This window comes from Corythoichthys intestinalis, chromosome 14 (assembly GCF_030265065.1).
Source record: "Corythoichthys intestinalis isolate RoL2023-P3 chromosome 14, ASM3026506v1, whole genome shotgun sequence".
In the NCBI taxonomy this organism is placed as follows: Eukaryota; Metazoa; Chordata; class Actinopteri; order Syngnathiformes; family Syngnathidae; genus Corythoichthys; species Corythoichthys intestinalis.
The window spans coordinates 24,498,331-24,522,267 of record NC_080408.1 but is presented as its reverse complement, the minus strand read 5'-3'; the positions used below and the strand labels follow the sequence as shown (position 1 = coordinate 24,522,267).

Here is a 23,937-nt window from a genome sequence, read left to right as displayed (position 1 = left end):
AAAATTAAATTGGTGTTCAAAAAGTCTTTTTTCAAATTTGAGTCTTGAAAAAGAGGGGGTCGTCTTATAATCTGGGCCGTCTTATATTCGGGCCAATACGGTAGTTGTCTAATCTAAGTTATCTGCATCTAGCAACACAAAATGATGGAAGACGATAAGTATATAGTTAGAGGAAAATGCATGTGAACCCTTTTGAATTTTTTCTTGGACAGCTTGCTGTAATCAATGCAAAAATGAATTCACAGTTTTATTGAGATATTTTGCAGAGGAATATAAGCTCATCCATCCAACAGTCGATGTGCAAAAAACTTTGGGTGTTCCAATACTTCAATGATCCAGAATACAGAATGACTTAAAAAGAAGATAATATGTGTGATGGACTGACCCAGTCAAAGTCCAGTTTAAGTTCTGTGGCATAACCTCAAGAGTGCCAAAGACATCAACAAAGAGATTCAAAATTCCTGATATTTGTGCAGTTTGATTTGATCTTTGTCTACAGTAATTGCTGCCACTGGATGATCAAGGTATATTAAATGCAAGGGTTCTCTTACTTTTTCTTGTTAATTTCCATGTTGCTTTCAATAAATATATTAAAATATTTTTTTTTCTGTTTGGTATTAGTTTATTCAGAGTCTATTTCTTGTGAGTTTTGATGCATTTCAGGTCAAATGATGCTGGCAATTAAGAAATTACAGAGGGTTCACAAGCATCGTCCTTGTACTGAAAATACGGATTCTTAAAAAATGCTTGAAAAAGGGATGGCTACTTTATAATGCTTACCCAGTCCATATCATGACTGTTGTTCGCTTTGTCTTCACTGCTCTCCTCAGTACAATTGCTCGATGTTCCTATCCTTCGTCGTTTCTCCTGGCTATCACTAGTTCGAGGTGTTCCTTCATCCGATGTGCTCACACCACTCTGGGTTGCAGTCCCGTCACGGCTGCCCGCATGACTTCCCGTTCGGCTTCCTGTGCTGAGATCTGCTGGGGTTACATATACAGCTCCGGATTCCATTGGGCCAACCATTGCACCCTGGTTTTGGATGACCAGTGAGTGGTCTGGTTGACCTCCAGGAAAGCGATATCCAAGCTCTGCCAGACCTGGTTCAAATATTTCACCCGGTGTGTGGCGTAAAACTGGTAGTGTGTGGCTACTGTAGCATACACGACCATAAAAGGGTCCTCCTGGGCCCGAGTAGTTGTGATCCACAACTGGATTCTGAGCCCAGCTGGAGGTACGACTTTTTTCTTGGCCACGTTGGGTGTAGCGTCTGGAAGAAAAAAAGCACATTCAACTCTAGAAGCTTCTCTTTTTTGGACTTTCAGATGACTCAAATCTAAAAATAGCTGACTGGACTAAATTATAATTTTTGCATTTTTGTCAGGAGATTACTTGAATATACACATTTTTACCAAAATAATAGTAGGACTACAGTGGACCCTCACAATACGAGCACCTCACCTTACGAGTTTCTCAAAAGAGCATTGTTACAAGAGAAAATGAGTCACGTTATGTGAGCTTATTTTCACAACACAAGCACGAGAAAAGCCTCTCTCTCTCTTGCTTGGCATGTGCGAGTACCTCAGCGTCCCGCTAGGGGGACACAAGCATTTCACATCAAAAGAATCCCCCATCTGCACACACTGTCGCTCGCTGTCGTTGTCTCCGGTGATAGACATTAGTATCGAAGCGCATCTGAACCATGTGTACTGTGACGGCCCTGGCCGTTTAACTGTTTTATTTTGAGAAGCCAACAGTCAGCTGATCTTCGCCTCTGCCAGCTGGCTGCTTCCCCTCCCACTGTTACGTAAGCTGATCGACACCGGACTGACAGACGACATCGCTGCCGCTGATAGGCTGATTGGCCACGAAGAAAGGGCGCCAAGCTCGAAAAGTCAGACGCTGTCAACTGACAGCTGAGGGCGCATTGACAGCATTCTTGCCACGGTCCTCCTTGCCAGCTTTTTTCTCGCAATTCACACTCGTGTGCATTAGATCGCTAGTATGATACACTCCCGCTTTTTTCAGTGAGGTCTTTTGTGTTTATTCGTTATTGGATCGTTTTTGTTCACCCCTCTAAATAAGAGCACTGAAGCAGTAGGTGTAAGCTGTCATTTCTCTTCAACACGTTTTCTCCTATTTTGTTTAGTGTAAGAAGCTAGGGTAGTGGCTGCCTTTTCTTGATTTCCTTTTCACAATCAGGGTTTAGTTAGCGGGTGGGGTTTAAGTGCAGATTCCTTTTGTTTGGTACTTTGGCCTGGGCTTACCCTGAAGCCAGCTTCGTTTGTATTTTGTATATTCTGTTCATTGCGAGTTTATTCGTTATTGGATCGTTTTTGTTCACCACTGTAAATAAGAACACTGAAGCAGTAGGGGTAAGCTGCCATTTCTGTTCAACCCGTTTTCTCCTATTTTGTTTAGTGTAAGAAGCTAGGGTAGAGGCTGTCTTTTCTTTATTTCCTTTTCACAATCAGGGTTTAGCTAGCGGGTGGGCGTTTAAGTGCAGATTCCTTTTGTTTGTTACTTTGGCCTGGGCTTACCCTGAAGCCAGCTTCGTTCGTATTTTGTATATTCTGTTTATTGCGAGTTTGATTATTGTAAATAAATTGTGCTCACTTGTATACATGTGGCTTGTTTTATGTTACGCCCTAAGCGAGCAGTCAGTGGGACGTAACAGTACTTACAAGTGAACATTAACCATGTCCCCCAGAAAAATAGCGACCAAAGACAGTCCAAAGAATGCTCGAAATTTAAACAAAGCCTGAAATATTAAGATGCCGTGAAAAGAGCAATTTTGTTACGTCTCTATAAGACTCCAGCCCTCATGGTAAGTGCTTGTATATAAATAACATTGTTTTTATACTATACTATACTATACTATACTATACTATACTATACTATACTATACTATACTATACTATACTATACTATACTATACTATACTATACCATACTATTTCTTTTTTAGATAATTTACCCCTAAAAATGATGGCGTGAATTTTAATTCAAGGGTAACATAGGTGGTCATGGGAAGTGTCACACGCATAAAAAATGATTTCTTATGGAGAAAATACATTCATGATACCAGTACATTCACATTACGAGCTAGTCGTGTGCTCGTACTATGAAGGTCCTGTACAGTTTTCAAATATTTTTTGTTTTGTTTTGAAATAATACATGGATTTTTTTCTTCTTTCATCTAAAGCATTGCCTAACAATACGTTGTTAGGGTGCAATAATTGCACGTGGTTAAGTTAGCCCTCTCTAACAAACTACAGATGATTAAAAAAAAAAAAAATAGAATTGGAAATATTTTCACAATTTTATAATAGCATCCATTGCATTAAATTGCATTATATTTGAGGGGGTGTTACATATTGTGTCTCCCTCCATAAATGGCAAAGGAATGAATAATTAAAGTTTGATTAACTAAAAGCAGCCTTCCTTCTTTTCTGGCCTCTACATAGGACTTGCATGAATTCACTGGAGCTAATTATTAGACCAAAGGCAATAAAATGTTTCAAGAAAACATCAAAGTGAGTAAAAACAAGTCATTAATGTAGCAGCGCATAAACAAGCCTTAACAAAATGAAAATAACAATGTGGTCCGCCAGGATTGCTTGGCTTGATAGCACTCTACATACAGTACATGGTGCCAGCAGTGACACAGTGCCTGATCTTGACCTTGGATTTATGGCTTTATCGCTTCCAAAATTGGATCAATCATTATACGGGTAGGGATTAAGGCTTCTTTTCAAGTGTCCATGAATGAAGTTCCTTCCTTCAAGGAAGTACGTATGATGGAAGGATCTCAGAGGCACATGACGCTTTATTTGTAGTCAACAATATCATATTTGTGATGAAATAGGGGTCAAGGAGACTACAAATATGCACGTTTCACAATTCAAATACCAGAGACGTTATGATGTCTAATTTTATCCATTATCCTTCTATGGTTCACAAAAACATGTAGCTTCTCACCTCAGAAAGTATTTCACAGATAGCCGGTCAAACATGAAAAATGCTTCATACCAGTTATTTGAGCAAACAATAAATTGATACGCTATTAAGAGACTAAATAGGTCATGTACGTAGGTAGCTTGCATCTTTGTGAATGCATCATTAATGCGGAGAGGTGCATACAGATTTTGGAGTAACATAGTTTGTAGCCAGCACAGCAATGTCTTTGTTAGGGATGTCCCTGCTTATTTCAGCAAGACAAAGCCAAGCCAGCTCTGCACTTGCCTCAAAGTAGTGCTTTGTATAAAATAGTGCAAGTACTGACTGACTTGCTGATAGTCTACACCTGTGTTGAAGCACAAAATAAGACAGCAGAGTCCTCAGCCTGAAATTGTAAATCAGCCACGAGAGAAAAAAAAAAAACCCACCTATAAAGTTGCAGCAGTTATTCTCCTCACTTCTCAAATACCTATTGAGTGTTGAGCAAAAGTGATATAACACCGTGGTGAACATGCAACAGCAGAACCAAGGAAACAGCAACAACAACCTCCCTACTGTTCTAATGGCTTTAATGCTATAACATAAATTGTCTCATTCAATTCCAGACCCTCCCAGTCCAGATGGATTTGACATATATTGCTATCAGTGGCACTAAAACATGATATTTCAGTGCCAGGTAGCTCAGTTTTAAAATGGATTTTATGTCTATCGCTCCCAATGGCAGTGAAAAAGTTTAATATCTCATAACATTAACTCATTCACTCCCAGCCATTTTCACCGGAGCAACTCCCTTCTCTCCCGGCCGTTTTACTGGATTGTGACTGATTTTGCACGGCCCACAGAAAATTGTGTTTTATTGCTATATAAACATGGAACCCACCAAAAGAAAGATAAGACTCTCTAAGTAAGTAAGTTCATATCTTTTTCCATTCTTGAGATATCAGCATTAGAAAATAGCTTAGTTTGAGCAATTGTCCGTTTTCTGATGAAAAAGCAGAGAAATTGAGCTTTTTGTAAAGCATACATTTCAAACATAACTCACTTTAACACAGCTATTTTTTGTTTTTGTGACATCCCAAACATCTGAATAATGTTTTCCTTCTACAAAATAACATAAACAACAAGAGAAATAGAGCTTTTGATAGAAAAGTAACAATTTATTTACACATAACTAAACTATTGAACTGAGAGATGACAACGTTGTGGCCGCGGCCGTATCGGCAGACGGGAGGAAGTTTTCCCTCATCACCACCTGTCTGTCTCATCAAGATAGATTTTTTTTTTTATCTTTCTTTTGTAGTGACCACTACCTCATAACAGAATTCACCTAGGGAACTTGAGTGGGGCATGTGCCTTGTGTTTACATCGTTCTTCACATTTTTCTCACGCTTCTTCTTCTAACTTCCGTTTCCTGACAATTTCTCTTCATTCATTTCCTTTCATGGTCCAATATGAGCTCTTACCAAATGCGCTACTGCCTTCCAGTGGCCAGTTTTATTGCTTTAAAAATGGATTTTGAGCGTTGTGCTTTGGAGCGAACTTGAATCAGAACCTAGAGATGTCTCTTGTGAAAAAAAATGTAAAAGACATACGTATATACGTTTTTGGGACACTGAAACAATTAAAAATAAAACATATTTATACGTTTTTGGGAGCAAATGAGTTAATGTATTTAATTGAATATAGTTAAAAAATAATCAGAAAAAAAAATAGTTTCTCAAACAACATTCAACTTTATGAGAATAAGGTTTGCACAGAAACAGAAAAGACCAGAAGCAAACAAACTGTTCGACTGACAAAATGCAATATCCATTACCCACTCGGTCTGGATAATTGTCAAGGTACCTCAGGGTTACTGTTGATATGTAGACAACATTGGGCTTTGTTTAGCAGCAGAAATTGTCTCATTCTGTACTACTCAATTTCTTACTAAAAGTACTACAACTTGTTTTGGCAACCCATGATGGAACAAGCTGGGGGCCACAAGAAAAACAATAAACAACTTACATGTTCCTGCTGTCCAGTGTGCGATAGCCACGTGAGCGTGAGCTGTGGGGAGCGCTCTGGAGTGCCGCGATGTCAAACGCAGCCGTGTCTGCTTCTCCACCGCCCTCATCGTCATATGTGATAATGTTCTCACGGACGTCATCGTCCTCCAGTGGCGATAGTGAATCACGCTTCTGACGCCTCAATGACAATGACAGGGCACTCACGGCTATGGTGGGATGGCAGCAGGAACAAAGGAAATACAAAAGAAATTGAGGAAAGAAATTGAAAAAAGAATGATGAAAAGGGCAAAAAGAAGTCACAGGGGAAATAAAATGAAGGAAACGGAGGTAAAGGGGGTGTGGGAGATGGAGACACATTAAGGTAGACAAAGAGGTGACACAAAACAAATTCAGAAGCGGCCTTGGGTTAGAGGGCAGGTGTATCATATCAGCAGGCTGCAAGCCACCACTCTGTAATTGACTTTGAGCTCCAGCCAGGCAAATAGAAGCTTTAGTCTCCCGTGACTCTGTATGTCCAAAACGCAGAATAACATTTGACTGGGAACAAAGCAGACTGTGGTTCCTTGGATGCCCAATGAGTCGAATAGATTTGCACCTAACTATTGCTGGAGAGCTACAAAAGAGTGGCACCAAACACAAATGTTGGCTAAATACCACGGAATGTAATTGGCTTTGCGCAGCTAGTCTTATGTAGTAAATCCCTATACCGCTATCAAAATCAAGACCAATCTGGAGCTCACATTTTGAAATTCTTGATCTTGAACAGTGCTGTTTTCGTCAACAATGACTATAATGGAACTATTTTGTCGACGAACGATTTTTTTCATGACGATGACGAGACGATAACGAGCTAAAAACGTGTCTGGGGAGACTAAAATAAAACCAGATGAATGGCAGTTTTCGTCTGACGAGACGAGCGCGAGAAAAAAATGTGCCAGTTTCAGTCACATTAGGGATGGGAATTGATACGATTTTTATGATTCCGATTCCATTATCGATACGGCAGAACGATTCGATTCTTTATCGATTCTAATTTGGGGAAAAAGAAGAACAAACGTTTTGACTGGCATCGAGTTTGTTTAATCAGAAGTCACAACCTTACAAACTCACAACGAGGTCAAAAGAGGCCCAAAGCCTCAATGTTAACTGTGGCAATAAATGGCAAATACACAAGAATGTGTAACATTTTACTGAAACATTTTTCAAATAGAAATAAAAAATATTGGTATATATTGGCATATAGGTCGTTGTTCTGCCTTTGGCAATATGTGTTAAAATGTATTATTTACCATTATATTGAAATGCATGTCTTTTAGTTTTTATGGTGCTTTTATGCTCAAGTGGGGGCGCCCTTGCGCTTCCTCACGTGAAGAACAACGCGCTCACGTGAAGAACAGTGCGCTTGCGCGTGATGAAGTGCAGCTAAAAAGCATCCAAGTGAGTGAGCAAGTTAGTGAGAGAGGGAAACACGGCGAGCCTACGTTCTTTGTTTATGTATGTAAAATATCTACAGAGGCAACGCCTGTATGTATCATCTTTTGTGTTGTTGTTGTGTGTTTCCACTCGCGATGGGACACTTAATTCCAGTTGTGTGGTGGTTTGACTGATGTGCTAATGCTAGCCAACGCATGCTAACCGTTTGTGGTATTACTGTATTAGCAGCTAATCATCGCTGATTTACATTGATGCGAACCTGTTTGTTATCGGGGACGAAATTGATTTGTTTAATTTCTATTTTTAGTTTCACTCATAAAGTGATGGTTGAATAAAGTCAGCAAATTATACCAACTTCTTCTGCATCGTCATTTGGGAGTTTAGCTAGCTGTATAGCCAGGACTGAGCCTTAGCGTTTCTGTGAGGACAGTACAGTCGTATTCCCTCCCGATGCAGTTATCTCCACCTTGCAATGACTGCAAGTCGCTTTGTTGTAATTTTTCCTTGTGAAGTGAAGACACACTTTCGAGCGTTTGAACCTACGTGCTGTCATTGCTACGTTTACGGCTGCAATGCTCGTGCTAAACCATCGTAACCTTTAATTTTCACCCTCTTTCCTGGTGAAGTGTAGACAAACTTTGGAGCGTCTGGTTCTTGGCGCCATGCAAGTTTGATGCGTCTGTAAAACAAGTCACGTCACGTGATGACGCAATGCGCGTATTTAGGAATCGCTAAAGTGATCGTTAAGGCTTTTTCATTGTGATGTCGAGGCGGGATGTCGAAACACTAGGAACCGGTTCGGAATTGGAATCTGATTTTGATTCCCATCCCTACAGTCACATGTTCACAATATGTGGCATTTTTATGTGTAGTTAGCCCTCATCGTAGGATTGTCTGGTTGTGTCACTCATGTGACTTGCTGTGCCTTCCCCCCAACTCACCAATGTAGCCTCCAGTCTCCCCGTTGTTTTCTTATCTTGGCAAGAGAGAATATGCAATGTTGCTTTAGCTTTTAAAGGTCTCTGCTGAGTGATCATCACACACTAAATGTAACTCGGTGCATCACCAAAGCATTCACATTCGTGTTAGTATTATGATAATGCTAACGGCGAGCGTCCTCTTGAACTTGGACGGCAACTTCTTTTTTATATACGTGGCATCCAGGTGGGTATAATTAATTGAAAATAATGTACTGTTTTCCTGCTGAGTGTGTATTTTCACTAAGTTGTTGATAGATTTGTTGATGCCTGTAGATGCCACAATATGTACTCATCTGTCAATGTTAATTTGAAATAGGGGAACCTTTATTTATTGATTTATTTTTGGAGTAAAACTAATTTTACAGACGAAAACATTGAGTAAATGTAAAAAAAAAGAAAAAGAGTTTTCGCCAACAAAAACTAGATGAAGCCAAACGAATTTTGAAGTGACTAAAATATGACTAAGATTAATAATAATAAGTATTATCGTCCAAAAGATTAAGACGAAAATTAAAAGGGCTGCCGAAAACAACACTGGTCTTGAATAAATTCCAGACTGGCCGGAAAAGCAGACTTCGAATTTTCTGTCAAGTCCACCAATTAAGATCTGCCATTATTCAACTTAATTAAGAGACTTGGTAAAACTAGAAATACATACATTTCGACCATTCTATTAACTTTTGTGGTCTTGTCTTGGTCTCAACTCCCAAAAGTCTTGGCGGGTTCTGGTCTCAGGCACGTTTTGGTTTCAGATACTGTGGTCTTAAGCAAAATATGAGCACCAAAAATTTGTGATTCACTGTAACACTTTATCACCCATCAACATAGGTAGGACAATTATTCGCCTTCTTTTAAAGCAGAGATTATAATGGTGTTTTCAAAGCAACACCTTGCATTTTGTGTTAATACAAAGAAATGTACAGTGGGGCAAATAAGTATTTAGTCAACCACTAACTGTGCAAGTTCTCCCTCTTGAAAATATTAGAGAGGCCTGTAATGGTCAACATGGGTAAACCTCAACCATGAGAAACAAAATGTGGGGGAAAAAAACAGAAAATTAAATGGTTTGATCTTTAAAGAATTTATCTGCAAATCATGGTGGAAAATAAGTATTTGGTCAATACCAAAGGTTCATCTCAATACTTTGTTATGTACCCTTTGTTGGCAATAACGGAGGCCAAACGTTTTCTGCAACTCTTCACAAGCTTTTCACAAACTGTTGCTGGTATTTTGGCCCATTCATCCATGCAGGATCTCCTCTAGTGCAGTGATGTTTTGGGGCTGTCATTGGGCAACACGGACTTTCAACTCCCTCCACAGATTTTCTATGGGGTTGAGATCTGGAGACTGGCTAAGCCACTCCAGGACCTTGAAATGCTTCTCACAAAGTCACTCCTTTGTTGCCCTGGCTGTGTGTTTGGGATCACTGTCATGCTGAAAGACCCAGCCAAATCTCATCTTCTATGCCCTTGCTGATAGAAGGAGATTTTCACAAAAAATCTCTCGATACATGGCCCCATTCATTCTTTCCTTAACACATATTGTCCTGGTCCTTTTGCAGAAAAATAGCCCCACAGCATGATGTCTCCACAGTGGGTATGGTGCTCTTCCGACGCAATTCAGTATTCTTTCTCCTCCAAACACGAGAACCTGTGTTTCTACCAAAAAGTTCTATTTTGGTTTCATCTGACCATAACACATTCTCCCAGTCCTCTTCTGGATCATCCAAATGCTCTCTAGCGAACCGCAGACGGGCCTGGATATGTACTTTCTTCAGCAGGGGGACACGTCTGGCAGTACAGGATTTGAGTCCCTGGCGGCGCATTGTGTTACTGATAGTAGCCTTTGTTACTGTGGTCTCTGTAGGTCAGTCACTAGGTCCCCCCGTGTGGTTCTGGGATTTTTGCTCACCGTTCTTGTTATCATTTTAACGCCACGGGGTGAGATCTTGCATGGAGTCCCAGATCGAGGGAGATTATCAGTGGTCTTGTATGTCTTCTATTTTGTAATAATTGCTCCCACAGTTAATTTCTTCACACCAAGCATTTTACCTATTGCAGATACAGTCTTCTCAGCCTGGTGCAGGTCTACAATTTTGTCTCCGGTGTCCTTCGACAGCTCTTTGGTCTTGGCCATCGTGGAGTGTGACTGACTGGAGTTGTGGACAGGTGTCTTTTATACCGATAATGAGTTAAAACAGGTGCCATTAATACAGGTAACGAGTGGAGCCTCGTTAGACCTCGTTAGAAGAAGTTGGACCTCTTTGGGAGCCAGGAATCTTTCTTGTTTGTAGGTGACCAAATACTTATTTTCCACTCTAATTTGGAAATAAATTCTTTAAAAATCAAACAATGTGACTTTCTGTTTTTTTTTTCCACATTCTGTCTCTCATGGTTGAGGTTTACCATGTTGACAATTACAGGTCTCTTTAATCTTTTCAAGTAGAAGAACTTGCACAATTGGTGGTTGACAAAATACTTATTTGCCCGACTGTATGTGTTGTGTGTTATACAGAAATGTATGATTTTTGTTAAAGAATTCTCCATGCCTCAATTGCTAGTTTACACTCTAACTCCATTAAAAGCCTCTCCACATCACTTCCACGTTATATTATATTCTTTGTGAGTGAAAAAGTCTCATCCACAATGATAATGTTTGCATCAACACGGCTGGAGTAGAGACTCAACGATGTGAATAGAAATGACAATGATACTGGCCATGAGCCAACACCTTTTCAGCACTCAGACATTATTCAATTGAGCATTTGTGAATTCCTGCTCAGGTGGAAGTGGCATTTCATTGTGCTGCTACTCAAAACATGAGCTGAGAAAATTTAAGATTAATCGTTGTTTTAAAAGTGATTAGGAGAATATAACAGTACCCCTTTATCCAGCTGTGACTATGAAACAGTTATTACGCTACTTTCATATGGAAATTAAGCATGCTGGCAGTGGTTGAAAGATAAATATTCTTAGGTCTATTTATTTGTCTTTTCATATGTAGATTGCTTAGAAAAACGATTTTGTGGGCGTTCAAATTTAATCATATAACTCAGGCATCCATTATATTGAGTTGTGTAGTAAATTATTCCGAGAATAAAAACAGTATTTTTTTCATATTACTGTTTCTAACAATTCTATTCATTCTATTCGTAAATGTTTTATATTAATAAAACTTACCTAGTAATGTTGCAACACATGCTAATATAGCCAGCAAAGCTGCAGTGCTAAGGCCAGGCGAAGGCAACGTGGAGTGCTGAGGGAGACACACTGCTTCTCTTTCCCAGTCCCATTCACCCTCAGCCTGTTTGCCCTTCTCCCTCTCACCGGTCTTTGCACCTCCTCTCAGGCAGGGGCAGACAGAGACCGTGACAGTGCCGGTGCTGGTGAGACCTGACGTACCATCTCGTAGAACTAGTGGCACATAAATTGTTAGGGTGGAAGATGGAGACCGGGACAGTGGTTGAAGCTGGGACAGCAAGACCAAGCTTGCTGTCGGACCTGCAGAAAGATAATTAAGGTGAAATTCCTTCAAATAAGAGTAACATTTTTTTTGTTAATACCTGCAAAAGCACAGAAACGTGACCATTAGGTGTGTAACGGTACACTAAAATGTACTTTCGGTTCAATTCAGTTTTTTGAAGTGCTCAGCTGGATTAGTTTTTATAAAATGCAGAAAAAACTTACGATACAACTTATCTATTAATTTAAAGGAGTTGTAATTAGGGTTGTTCTGATCATGGTTTTTTGCTCCCGATCCGATCCCGATATTTCCCGATCCGATTGCTTTTTTTTTGTGCTCCCGATTCAATTCCAATAATTCCCGATAATTTTCCCCAATCATATACATTTTGGCAATGCATTAAGAAAAAAATGAATAAAACTCGGACGAATATATACACTCAACATACAATACATAAGTACTGTATTTGTTTATTATGACAATAAATCCTCAAGATGACATTTACATTATTAACATTTTTGTGAGAGGAATCCACGGATAGAAAGACTTGTAATTCTTAAAGGATAAATGTGACTTTGTATATTGTGACTAAATATTGCCATCTAGTGTATTTGTTGAGTTTTCAGTAAATGATACTGCAGCCATTTAACTTCTGCCCAAATGCATGATGGGAAGTGCAACCATGACTGTGCGTAGGGGCACCGATTTATATATCTTCTCTGCGTTGGGAAAGAACATAGGGTGTTAAGAAAATGATCAACCAATACTTTTCTTCCCCACATTGCCTCCCACGTTATTTTTAATTGCTGAGAAAGGTATTGTAAGGCTTTAGCCACATAAAAAGTGGCTCCAAAGGCTGTCAAAAGTCTCTCTAATCATTATACGCTGCCTTTTAGCACAGATTATAGGTAAAACGGCGTCTTTATAGATTGAATGCGACAATGCGTGAGTGGGTCGTGCAGCGCATGCGTTAATTATTTAAATTGATTAATTAAAAAAAAAATTAATTACCGCCGTTAACGCAATAAATTTGATAGCCCTACTTTAAGCCAAAACTACTCTGGATGAGCGTAAGACATTTTGTCTGTAACGTTAAATACAATTAGAAAACAATTTAAATTAAAAAAAAAAAAAATATATATATATATATATATATTTAAAAAAGGCATGTCCGATATTTTTTTGCCGATTCCGATACTTTGAAAATGACGTGATCGGACCCGATCGATCGGCATCCCGATCGATCGGAACATCTTTAGTTGTGTGGTTTTTTTTTTTTAATTTATTGTTTAATTACCTATATTACATTAGAAATAATCATTGTTAAGAATTTGAAAAAACACAATTTCATTTTTCTGCTGTGTAATACTGGAGAAAAATGTCAATGAAGGCCAATAATTCATAGAAGTAAGCAAAATTGCCCTGAGCAGGTATTTTTAATCATGTATGTATATTTTAATATAGTGTCAAAATGTGCTGTGGCTCTAAGTGATTTCTTCTTTCATTGGGAGACGTTCCCAAATGGCTTTCTTAACACAAAAGGTTGCCAGCCACTGAACCAAAATGGACCAATCACGAGAGATAATCTCCATGAAATTCTACAGTTGATTGCAATTTTCGATGCGTGTGCGTTGACCGATGCAGAGGGCCACGCGACTCAATGTGTCGGTTACTTGATACAATGCGGCCGTCGAAGCACGCTTTGACATGGGATTACAAAGTGGCCCTTAGACGTCTGGCATCTGCAAATCCAACAGCAGTTTAACTAATGGTGATGTGTGTAAATATATCTTTTAATATGGTTTAGGGTTTATGTTCCTTTTTCTCATTTTTTTTCATGTTGAGTATTATCTGATTTGTAGATCATCACATGCAGTTTGAGCTATTACTTTTCCCAGATGAAACGTTTATCAGTTTAATGTACCTTCCTGGTCTTTTTCTACAAGGCAACTAAGTTAGGAGAAAAAAAAATGATAAAAAATGAGGCTGTGGTACTGTAGTAAATGCATTATGGCATCATCATTATTGCTTATCTTATACATACTACTCCCATTCTCTAAAAGGGGCTGCATTGTAAATTATCTGTGAATTATTTTTTTAGTGTGTGTGAAGCATTACACAGCCGTTATTCTTAGTATTCCATTCTACTCAGTTTAGTTCTGTTGTTTCTGCTCAGCAGCATCTTCTTTCTCAGGCTTCAAATTACAATTCCCAAGTGAACTTCATATTTGCAGTACAGGCAAAGACAAATGACTTTTTATTCAATAGCATAGTTTGTATCAGCAGATACATCTTGGTTCAACGGAAGAAAAGCTCAACCCTCATATGCACTGGCAAAAAATGGAACCGAGTCAGAGATCTTGAGTCTTTTTCAAAAACACCAACACAATGATTTGAAATGTTTTCCATAAATGAACTAAAAAGCTAAAGGAACTGTACTGAAAGAGGTTTACAAGCCTGATATTTTTTTTTTCAAATTTCCAAGTAAAGTGCTGAACATAACTATTATCAAAACAACCCAAAGTCAAAAATCAAATGCTGACATGGATGAAACAAATATCCTTGATGCCAGAAATGGAAAAAGCTAACGTTGACACTTTGACTAATATGCATAGTTTATTTAGTGCAACCTGAAGTTTTAAACTCCATGTTAACAAATTTCTTCAGTCCATTACAGATGAAGAAGTGAGGTAATGTACCGGAAGTTACCCAGCACGCTCTACTTTATGTGTAAACGCAATTTGCCTGCTCAGCTGACATGGACATTAGCTGGAACATTACCGGCTTGTGACCTAGACACATGTCTGGTACCTTACCGCTATTTCTGAATGCAGCAGGTAGTTTTTCGCTTCAGTGCGTAGAAGTTGTTGACATAGCTATCATGAATCCTGCAGCTTATAGTCCATTGCGGCGTATTTGTTGATTTATTTGGGTTAAAAGGTAACACTTTGACAGCGGAGTCATAGGACTGCCATAAGACCGTCATAAATATGAAATGACACAATTATGGGCATTAATGAATGCTTATGACAGATGTCATTAAGTGTCATCTGGCAAATTATGTCACTAACTCAATTTATGTCCAGCTCAGATCTTTTACATCCATTCAAAAGGGATTTGGCATTTTCCAGATGACACAAAATCACATTTGTCATAAGCATTCATTAATGCTCATGGCAGTGGCATGTCATAATTATGATTGTCTTGTGACAGTGTTATAGAACCACTGTCAAATAAAGGGTTACCAAATTCCATAACTAGCAATTAATGAAATAACTAGAACAGTAACTGAATTAATAATTAGCATAGAACATGAATTTTGATTTGTTATTTACATCTGTAGCACTGTAATGCATGGTGTTAGGGCCTCCGCCCGTCCCTCCTGAGACCATTTTGAATGCTGCGGCTTATAGACCATTGTGGCTTATTTGTTGATTTATTTGGGTTAAAAGGTAACACTTTGACAGCGGCGTCATAAGACTGCCATATGACCGTCATAATTATGAAATGACATTATCATGGGCATTAATGAATGCTTATGACAGATCTCATTAAGTGTCATCTGGCAAATTATGTCACTAACTCCATTTATGTCCAGCTCAGGTCTTTTACATCCATTCAAAAGGGAAATCATTTGCTGGATGACATAAAATGACATTTGTCATAAGCATTCATTAATGCTCAAGGCAGTGTCATGTCATAATTATGATGGTCTTGTGACAGTCTTATGGCGCCACTGTCATATAAAGGGTTACCAAATTCCATAACGAGCAATTAAAGAAAAAAACTAGAACAGTAACTGAAGAAATAATTAGCATAAAACATGAATTTTGATTTGTTATGTATATCTGTAGCGCTGTAATTTGGGCCTCCGCCCCTCCCTCCTGAGACCCGACCCACCTTGTGCAGGTGGACATTTTTATCTGATTACAGGTTGGGACGTCGGACAATAACAATAACAATCAGCCATCTTTTAAAGTTAGTGGACGGCACCACCTTGTCGCCTGATCAACTCGTCTAGTCACCTCCGTAAGTTGCATCTCGCCATTTTGATTCATTATTTTGATTACTGTTTTTTTGACTATTTTTGCTCTTGCCTCAGGGCCTCTCTTATGCGCACCGATTGTCGTATTCCACACCTGCCTCCTCTTCGCCCCCCTGCTAAACTACACCAAGCCTATCGTCACCCGCCTTCTGCCTTGGCTCTCACGTCATCAACTTCTATCTCGTGTTCACCAATAAAATATTTTTCATCACAACTGGCTGACTGCTTTGGGATCCCCTCCCTTACTCAAACATCGCTAACAGGTATGTTGGACAACAACAGTGTTGACAGCAGGTGGCAGCAGAGGTTGACTGTCTCCCCCAAGAGAACAGTGATGGCCAAATGAAGCTTCTTGAAGCAATGAAGTTTTGCAGCCAATTAGTTCAAAGCTTCATTGTGGTTCATTTGGTTTCATAACAGTTTTATGACGCCGCTGTCAAAAGTGTTAGCAGTTGATATCTTTTGGTGTAAATATCCTATAATACAGTGAGGACAGCTGCGGCTTATCGTCCTGTGCGGCTTATCTATGAAAAATAATGCTGTTTTCGTGTCAAATTTGGTGAGTGGCGGCTTTTCGCCCAGTGCGCTTTATAGTGTGAAAATGACTGTACTATGATTAAAATTTACGGGATTTTTTTTTTTTTAACAGTGTACATCAGGAAAACACCATCCTCCTGCACAAATAGCCTAAGGTGGTACTTGAATGAATGAACGAATGAATGAATGAATGGATGAATGAATGAATGAATGAATGAATGAATGACATGTTTTGTTAGCGGTGTAATGAGGGTTACTTGTTAGCAAATGTGTCTCACAATTCAGGAGGTATTGATTCAAATCCCATACTCAGTTATTCACATTCATCCAATGTTTCACTTTTTGTGTGGATGGTATTGTAGAAATTGATGCTTCTTGATATCAATTCTGGAGATCTAACCTGTTCTAGTGCAGCATTAAATATAGGCAATACAGAAATCTCTGCTTTATGTTTTCTATGACACTTTCATAAGTTTTACTGAACTTTGCACTTCCAGCAGTATGTGTGGACATAAGGCAGGGAAATAACAAGAAGATCAATTGGACCAACAGAATTGATTTATGGATACTAAGGATTACAGTAGGAAGCATGTTTGAAGTTTAAGGAGGAAATGAGCCAAGCTAGGAAGGATAATGTACTGTACGCGTGGAAAAGGAGGATACAGAAAATGACAAACGTGTAATGCAGAAAGAACAAATGAGCGATTAAGAGTTTTAACATGTAGGGAACAACATGTTTCTGTGCTGATGAAACAAAAAGGAATTAAGACAAATAGAGTGAGGAGGAATGATTGAGCACTTACCACCACTGTCCCTGACACTGAAGTTGAGGGCAGCCCGTGACTCGGGAGGAATGCTGAAATACACAGTGCTGTCATTCCCTCCCTCATCTCTATCAATCGCCCGTAACACCTGCACCACCTGAAACCCAGAGATAGAGGGAAGAGCAATAAGTGTATGTAGGTGTGTGAGTGCGGCGGGAGCTGTGAAAGCAGCTACATGATAAAGAAAGCGTAATGAGAGAAACACACAAGCATTACTTTTAGGAAGCCATAAGCTATTAGCTGGCATCAACAGAAATCAAAACAAGCCAAACAATTAGTATAGCAGCACATGCGAATTAAGTATAATACACACCAAATAAATAACCGTCTGACTTGAAATGCCTTGCAAAAATACACTGCTTAATGGTTTTCAGTTTGGTAAGAGCATTTGCACTAGTCTACAGTGGCAGGGGCAACAAAATGTCTTACATCAGCCTATGCTGATGGGTAATTTCTTTTTTAATGAAAAACAGCAGTCATCACTATGCAAGATGTCGTTTTAGAGATTATTCGAGTGTACGTTTGAGGAATGCAGAGCTGAAAAGGTTTGCATTCCTTCTGATCTCGATTGCATACCGCAGGCCTTGTGAGTAAGCATTAAGCATGGCAGCACTGTGGTATCAGTTGCTGTGTGTGAATATTGGATTGTGTTGTGACTAACGACTTGTCAAACAGAGACATATGCCCAAGCCCCATTCCATTTGAGGATGTAATACTTTTTGTTTTCTTGGACTATCACCACAGATCAGTCACAAAAGTAATACCCTCACTGACAAAATCCACAACATTGCCATAGAATTGTGTGACAAAACCAATAGCATGAGCAGAGCAATGAAAACAGCTTAAAAAACAACAGATTGGCCAACAATAAGAATTCTGTCCTGTGGGAAATTAAGGACCACAGTGACATTTTCAATATATTGGGGAAGACGAGTCGTTCAGAAAAAAAAAAAAAAAAAACCAACTTTTGCCACAGGTGCTACATTGGTAGTGTAATGTAATGGAATGTTACTATTACACTAAATATTTTCAGTTTAAAGTATTTCAAATGCACAATGAATTCAAAATATAAAAAGGTAATAAACTAACCTAGCTACGAGCAGAAATGCTGCTAATTCTGATTCACTCTTGAATCTGCAGCTGCCTGGGATCCTTTGCTTTGCCTCTACTGCTTAGTCTGAAACTCAAGTATTTAGAAATGAGCATTGGCTTTTTAAACTGGAGGTAGACTATGTGCCATAACTTTAGCAAAGCTCCTGACGGGCAATTTAACAGGTCACTGTGAGGCTGCCACTATGTGCTCACCATGTAGATACCTAAGAGAACACGAAAAAGTATTGACAAGTACTGATCAGCCCTGTTTCTGACAGGTGATTGTTTTTTCCTTGAACGTGGTGTTTTTTAACCCTTAAAGACCTGCAACATGAAGCAATTATCAGAGAATCCCAAAATTTGAAAAATAAGGTCGTAATTAGGGCTGTCAAACAATTACAATTTTAATCGAGTTAATTACAGCTAAAAAAATTAATTAATCGTAATTAATCACAATTCAAACCATCTAAAAAATATGCCATATTTTTCTGTAAATTATTGTTGGAATGGAAAGATAAGACACAAGACGGATATATACATTCAACATACTGTACATAAGTACTGTATTTGTATATTATTATAACAATAAATCAACAAGATGGCATTAACATTAAAATTCTGTTAAAGCGATCCATGGATAGAAAGACTTGTAGTTCTTAAAAGATAAATGTTAGTACAAGTTATAGAAATTTTATATTAAAACCCCTCTTAATGTTTTCGTTTTAATAAAATTTGTAAAATGTTCAATCAAAAAATAAACTATAAGCTCGCCATTGTTGATGTCAATAATTACACAATGCTTATTGGGCTGAAACCCATAAAATCAGTCGCACCCAAGCGCCAGCAGAGGGCGACAAAACACAAAAAAACCCATGTAACAAGTAGACATGACACTGCTGTCATTTTAATCTGTTTGAGCGGGGCATGTGTGTTAAATGCGTCAAATATTTTAACGTGATTAATTTAAAAAATTAATTACCGCCCGTTAACGCGATAATTTTGACAGCCCTTGTCCTAATGAAACATTTTTTTCAAATTTGTAAAAAGAAATGTCAAAATGAATATGTGTAATAAGCGCTCTAATATCTATAACCATAGGCAGATCTACAATTCAGGCGAAGTAGGCGATCGCCTTCGGCCCCAAACCAGTAAGGGGCCCCCAACCAGCTGCCCTTGCCCTAACAAGCAAGGGCTTGGGCCACCGGAGCCAGCAGCACCCCCAACTATTCGTCATGTATAATTATGTCAGCATACCAAACAAACAAATAACAAAACAAAAAACAAAGCCATTTATTTGAATGCTGCATTTGTATTATCTCTCCCCCAGACACACACACTACAATGGACTGTTCCACGACGACGGACTGAGTATCAGTCGCTTAGCTTAATTTAGCGTCGTTTAGCTTAGCTCCGTTTAGCATCGCTTAGCTCCGCTTAGCCTTTCGTTAGCTTCACCTACCTCTTCCGCGTTTTTCACGCCACTAAGCTCGCTATTTTTACAGCTCACTTGCTACTTTGCACGTCGGCTATTGTTTATTTCGAACACATGAGCGAACGTGCTCTCCATGAGAGGTAAAATGCAGAGAGGGAGAAGTTGAGAACAGGCCGCTAATGCGTCTTTTAACTTTCTTCTTCGTCTTCACAACAAACATAAAATACACGACAACACACCCTGTGGCGAAACAATGCAGTACAGGTCCAATCAGTCATACAATAACACCCAACAGCTGGTTAACAGCATTTGCTAACGAAAATGTTTTAAAATCTATTAGTGACACCACAAGCAATGACGAAGAATGTTTTTTTACGGAGTGTAAAGCTTTCGGTTAGCGGTTTAGCGACCGTACCTCCGGTGTACATTTCAAAATAAAAGCACGTCATGTTCGTCATATAAATAACAATTTCTGGAGTTAATCCCAAATACTTCAGAATTAATATTATAATATGTTGAGTAAATACTACAGAATACAGATTCTACACTAAGAATAGCTTTCAAATGACACTCTTTATGACAAATATGATTGGCAATGAAATTTTTTTTATAATTATTATAATACTATTATATATAGTGGTATACTATAATAATAATACTAGAATTTCTTTAAGAATTGTTTTGAATAATGTTGGAAAGGCAAAATCAGTTTTCTGATTCTGTTTCCTTTCCATTGTTTTGCACTAGTAAATGCTATCAGCATTTAACCTCATTGTTTATTTTTGATTAATTATTGTTATTTACATGATTATTTGTGCTTTATTAAAGAATTTAAGTGTTCCAAAATGGTTTTGTGAATTAATAAGCGTCAAGAAAAATTTCATTGCTAAATTAGTAAAAGAAAAAAAAATGATTAAATTAGTCGACTAATCGTAAAACTAGTCAGCTGACTAATCAGGAGAATATTTGTCGTTTAGGACAGCCCTAGTGTACCGGAACATATTTCCTCCACACCCTTCTCACCTTTTTAACCCCTGACCCAAGAAGAGTGCCCCTGGATATGTTTGCCTTAAGCCCCAAAATTGCCAGGTCCGCCACATTCTATAACCCTAGCTAAGTCCTGTTTTGTTTTTGTTTTTTCTCATGGAACATGTAGATGCATGTGTTGACTTGCATCCATCATTTTTTTTTTTTTTTCAAAAAGAAATTCTGAAATACTCTCAAAATCATGAAATTTTAGGTGTATCAAAATATGATACTTTGACAATAAAGGGTTAAGAATATTACTAGCGGTAAAAATAATTCTTAAAGGTGACAGCTTTAACAGGTAGGACAAATGCTGCTCATCATTATTTTTATTTTATTTTATTTATTTTTTTATGATAACCCTGTACATGCAGGATTTAATGAGACATCAAAAGTTGAACATAATTAATAAAAAGGATTAACATTTCTTTGGAATTCCTTAATGCAACAATTACTATGTTGATTAGTTTCTAATTATGTGTATTCATTTGGTGAACATGTACCACATAAATTATTCTAACTAGAATCAATATTTCAGAGTTTTTCTTTTTATTACGCTCAGTCAGCATTAGAAATTCAAATTAGGCAATTTCACATTATACTCTAGGGATAAAATAGAGAACGCATTGCACATATATTACAATATACAGTATTGTTAAAATTGGACAAAATTATAAAGTGTTCATAATTTATGGCCTTTCTCATTACAAGCACTATCAATTTTGTAATTTTTAGGTCTATACTAAAAACTACGGGAAATAAATTTTGGAGGAGAAATTGCATGGGCATGCTTTCATGCCGTCGGTAAATTTTTTGGGCCAAAAATAATGATTTACTGCCAAAACTGAACAAGTGAAAAATAAATATTTGCACAAATATGTTGAAATGCATATGATGTGAATTGGCAACAATGTGAACCTTGCATTTGAATGTGTTAATAGGTTTCGTTGGGAAGGTTTTTGGTAAAAATAAATAAATAAATAAATAAATAAATAAATAAATAAATAAATGAATGAAAGATGACACACAGACAGACAGACAGATATGAGATAACAGGTAATTTTTTTGCGCATCCGAGAGTCAATGGGAGCTAATGGGTATTTATTTTGTAGGTCGTAGTGTATTGTCAATGGTGAGAAAGGTTTTGTGGGTCCAGTAATGTAGACCAGGGGTCATCAAACTATTTCACAAAGGGCCACAGTGGGTGGATTTCATTCTACCCAAACATGATGACATACTGTATTTTCACCAGTGCCGTGTCTTACAAGGTTTATCAGTTGATTGCATTTAGGAGCTGCTTGTTTTTTTTTTTTTTTTGCAGAAAGCTTATCGTGTGAAGTTCAACACATTATTGACTTCATTTTTTGGGAAAATCAACCGAATATTTAATAATTGTGCCGCCAGATGGAGCGTCCATTGTCGCTCGTGCTGCAATGCACCAAATTGATGCGTTTTGCTAACGGCATGCAGCAAAACAAGGAAGTGATGCGGTTAGCTTATGAACGCTAGGGCAGTGATGCAGCAGAGATGTGAAGCAAAGCGCAGGTTGTGTAATCTAACACACATTAATTACAATGGTTGCATATTTAATCCGACTGGTTGGTGTGCTGGTGAATCGCAGTCGTTCTGCATGCGATGAAATTGAGCTGTTGGAGCAAGGTGCAAATTAGATAAACTAATATTTACTAAAAAGTGTAAAAGTTTAAGTTTACGGCACCACCTCTAGCGGTCAACAGGGATTCATAGAATCATAGTTACCAATGTAACTTGAGGAATTTTACATGTCGGATGCTTTGACGGAAGTAAAAGCATTACCACACTATTAGCATCCTTTAGATTATTGATATTTAGATGATTAGGGAAAAAAAGATTAGGATTCCACAAAACTAATACAAATAATTTTGATTCTCCACAGCATGCCGGTTCAAAATGTTATGGTTGACTAATGGACTGCTATTTTCATCCATTGTTTCACTATTCCAATGCTGTTATTGAAATTTGAACACATGTGTCAAAAACATATAGAACATATTTACCTTTCCGATGGTGGATGAGTCACATATGGCTGTTGTGTATTGTCTGTCCAGCTCAGGAGCATTGTCATTCAGGTCTAACGTCTCGATTGCAACTAAAACCCGAGACACTTGGCTGGGGTTGTCTGTAAAAGCAACAATAAAACAGATTGTTTACAACACAAAGTCCACATGAACAGCTCCAAGTATAAAACTATATGAACAACATTTCCACCTGCAATAAACATCCTAGTGAATGTACACAAAGGTCAAATGCACACTCCATTAATTCGGCTCAATTCTACTCATGGGTAAACTCAACCATTTTGATGTTAATCCAATCCTTAACACTCAGATCCCATTAGCGAGTTTGCTGAATATGAAGTCTGATTTGGCTGATGAGGTCCTGTTCGAGTCCTCGACCAGGAAAAAAACAAGACATTTTCCACAGCACATGACACAAATAAAACTATTAATTTCTGAGGCAGAACAGCCTGAGTTGAGTGTGTGGCGCTAGAAAGCAGAGCACAGTCTGCATGGAGTTACACAAGAGTGTCGTTCAAATGGATTAGCAAATGGTCTTCCATAGCTCATTCACAGGGATTGACACACTTGAATGAGCTCTCACAGCCCCGCTTGAAATGTGTGAGGTCCCATTCTGAGCTGAACATTCACTGTTGCTTTTTAGGCAGCAATTGTGAAGGGTTAGAACACAATTCTGGCTAATCAACACATAATGTAGCCACCACACAAAATAAGCTCTCATCACTCTCTCTCTCACACACACAAACTCACCCCGCCCCCCTCACACACACACATTGTCAGTATTTCCCATTTTTGAAAACAGCTCTTATTGTACTGTAATACCATCAGGAATGAACTGCCTGCCTGTGGCCATCTTGACACCTGCTGTGCTCATGTCAACACTCCCTACAACAGTTTGTTTATTGGGATGTGGCTCATTATTGTAGGCAGACGCTTGCTGTGCTCCTCTGTCAAAACAACACTGCCACCAATACAAGCACTACTATAATTAAAACAAAAATGAAGTTTATCCAGGGCAAAACAGGACTAGAAAATGTCAAATTTTAGGAAAACTATATCGGATTCTTTGCTTTACTGCCA

At 38.4% G+C, this 23,937-nt stretch overlaps 1 protein-coding gene across 3 annotated transcripts in view; it reads right to left on the bottom strand.

The window, feature by feature from the left end:
- Nucleotides 1–23,937, bottom strand: part of LOC130929630 (uncharacterized) — a 441,235-nt gene that overhangs the window by 7,358 nt on the left and 409,940 nt on the right. For all 3 annotated transcript variants that reach the window (XM_057856964.1, XM_057856962.1, XM_057856963.1), the window contains 5 exons: nt 22,837–22,958; nt 17,230–17,347; nt 11,562–11,882; nt 5,967–6,174; nt 781–1,270 (listed from right to left, as the gene is read on the bottom strand). In XM_057856964.1, coding sequence (XP_057712947.1) covers nt 781–1,270; nt 5,967–6,174; nt 11,562–11,882; nt 17,230–17,347; nt 22,837–22,958 — 1,259 coding nt within the window. The remainder of the gene's footprint in view (nt 1–780; nt 1,271–5,966; nt 6,175–11,561; nt 11,883–17,229; nt 17,348–22,836; nt 22,959–23,937) is intronic.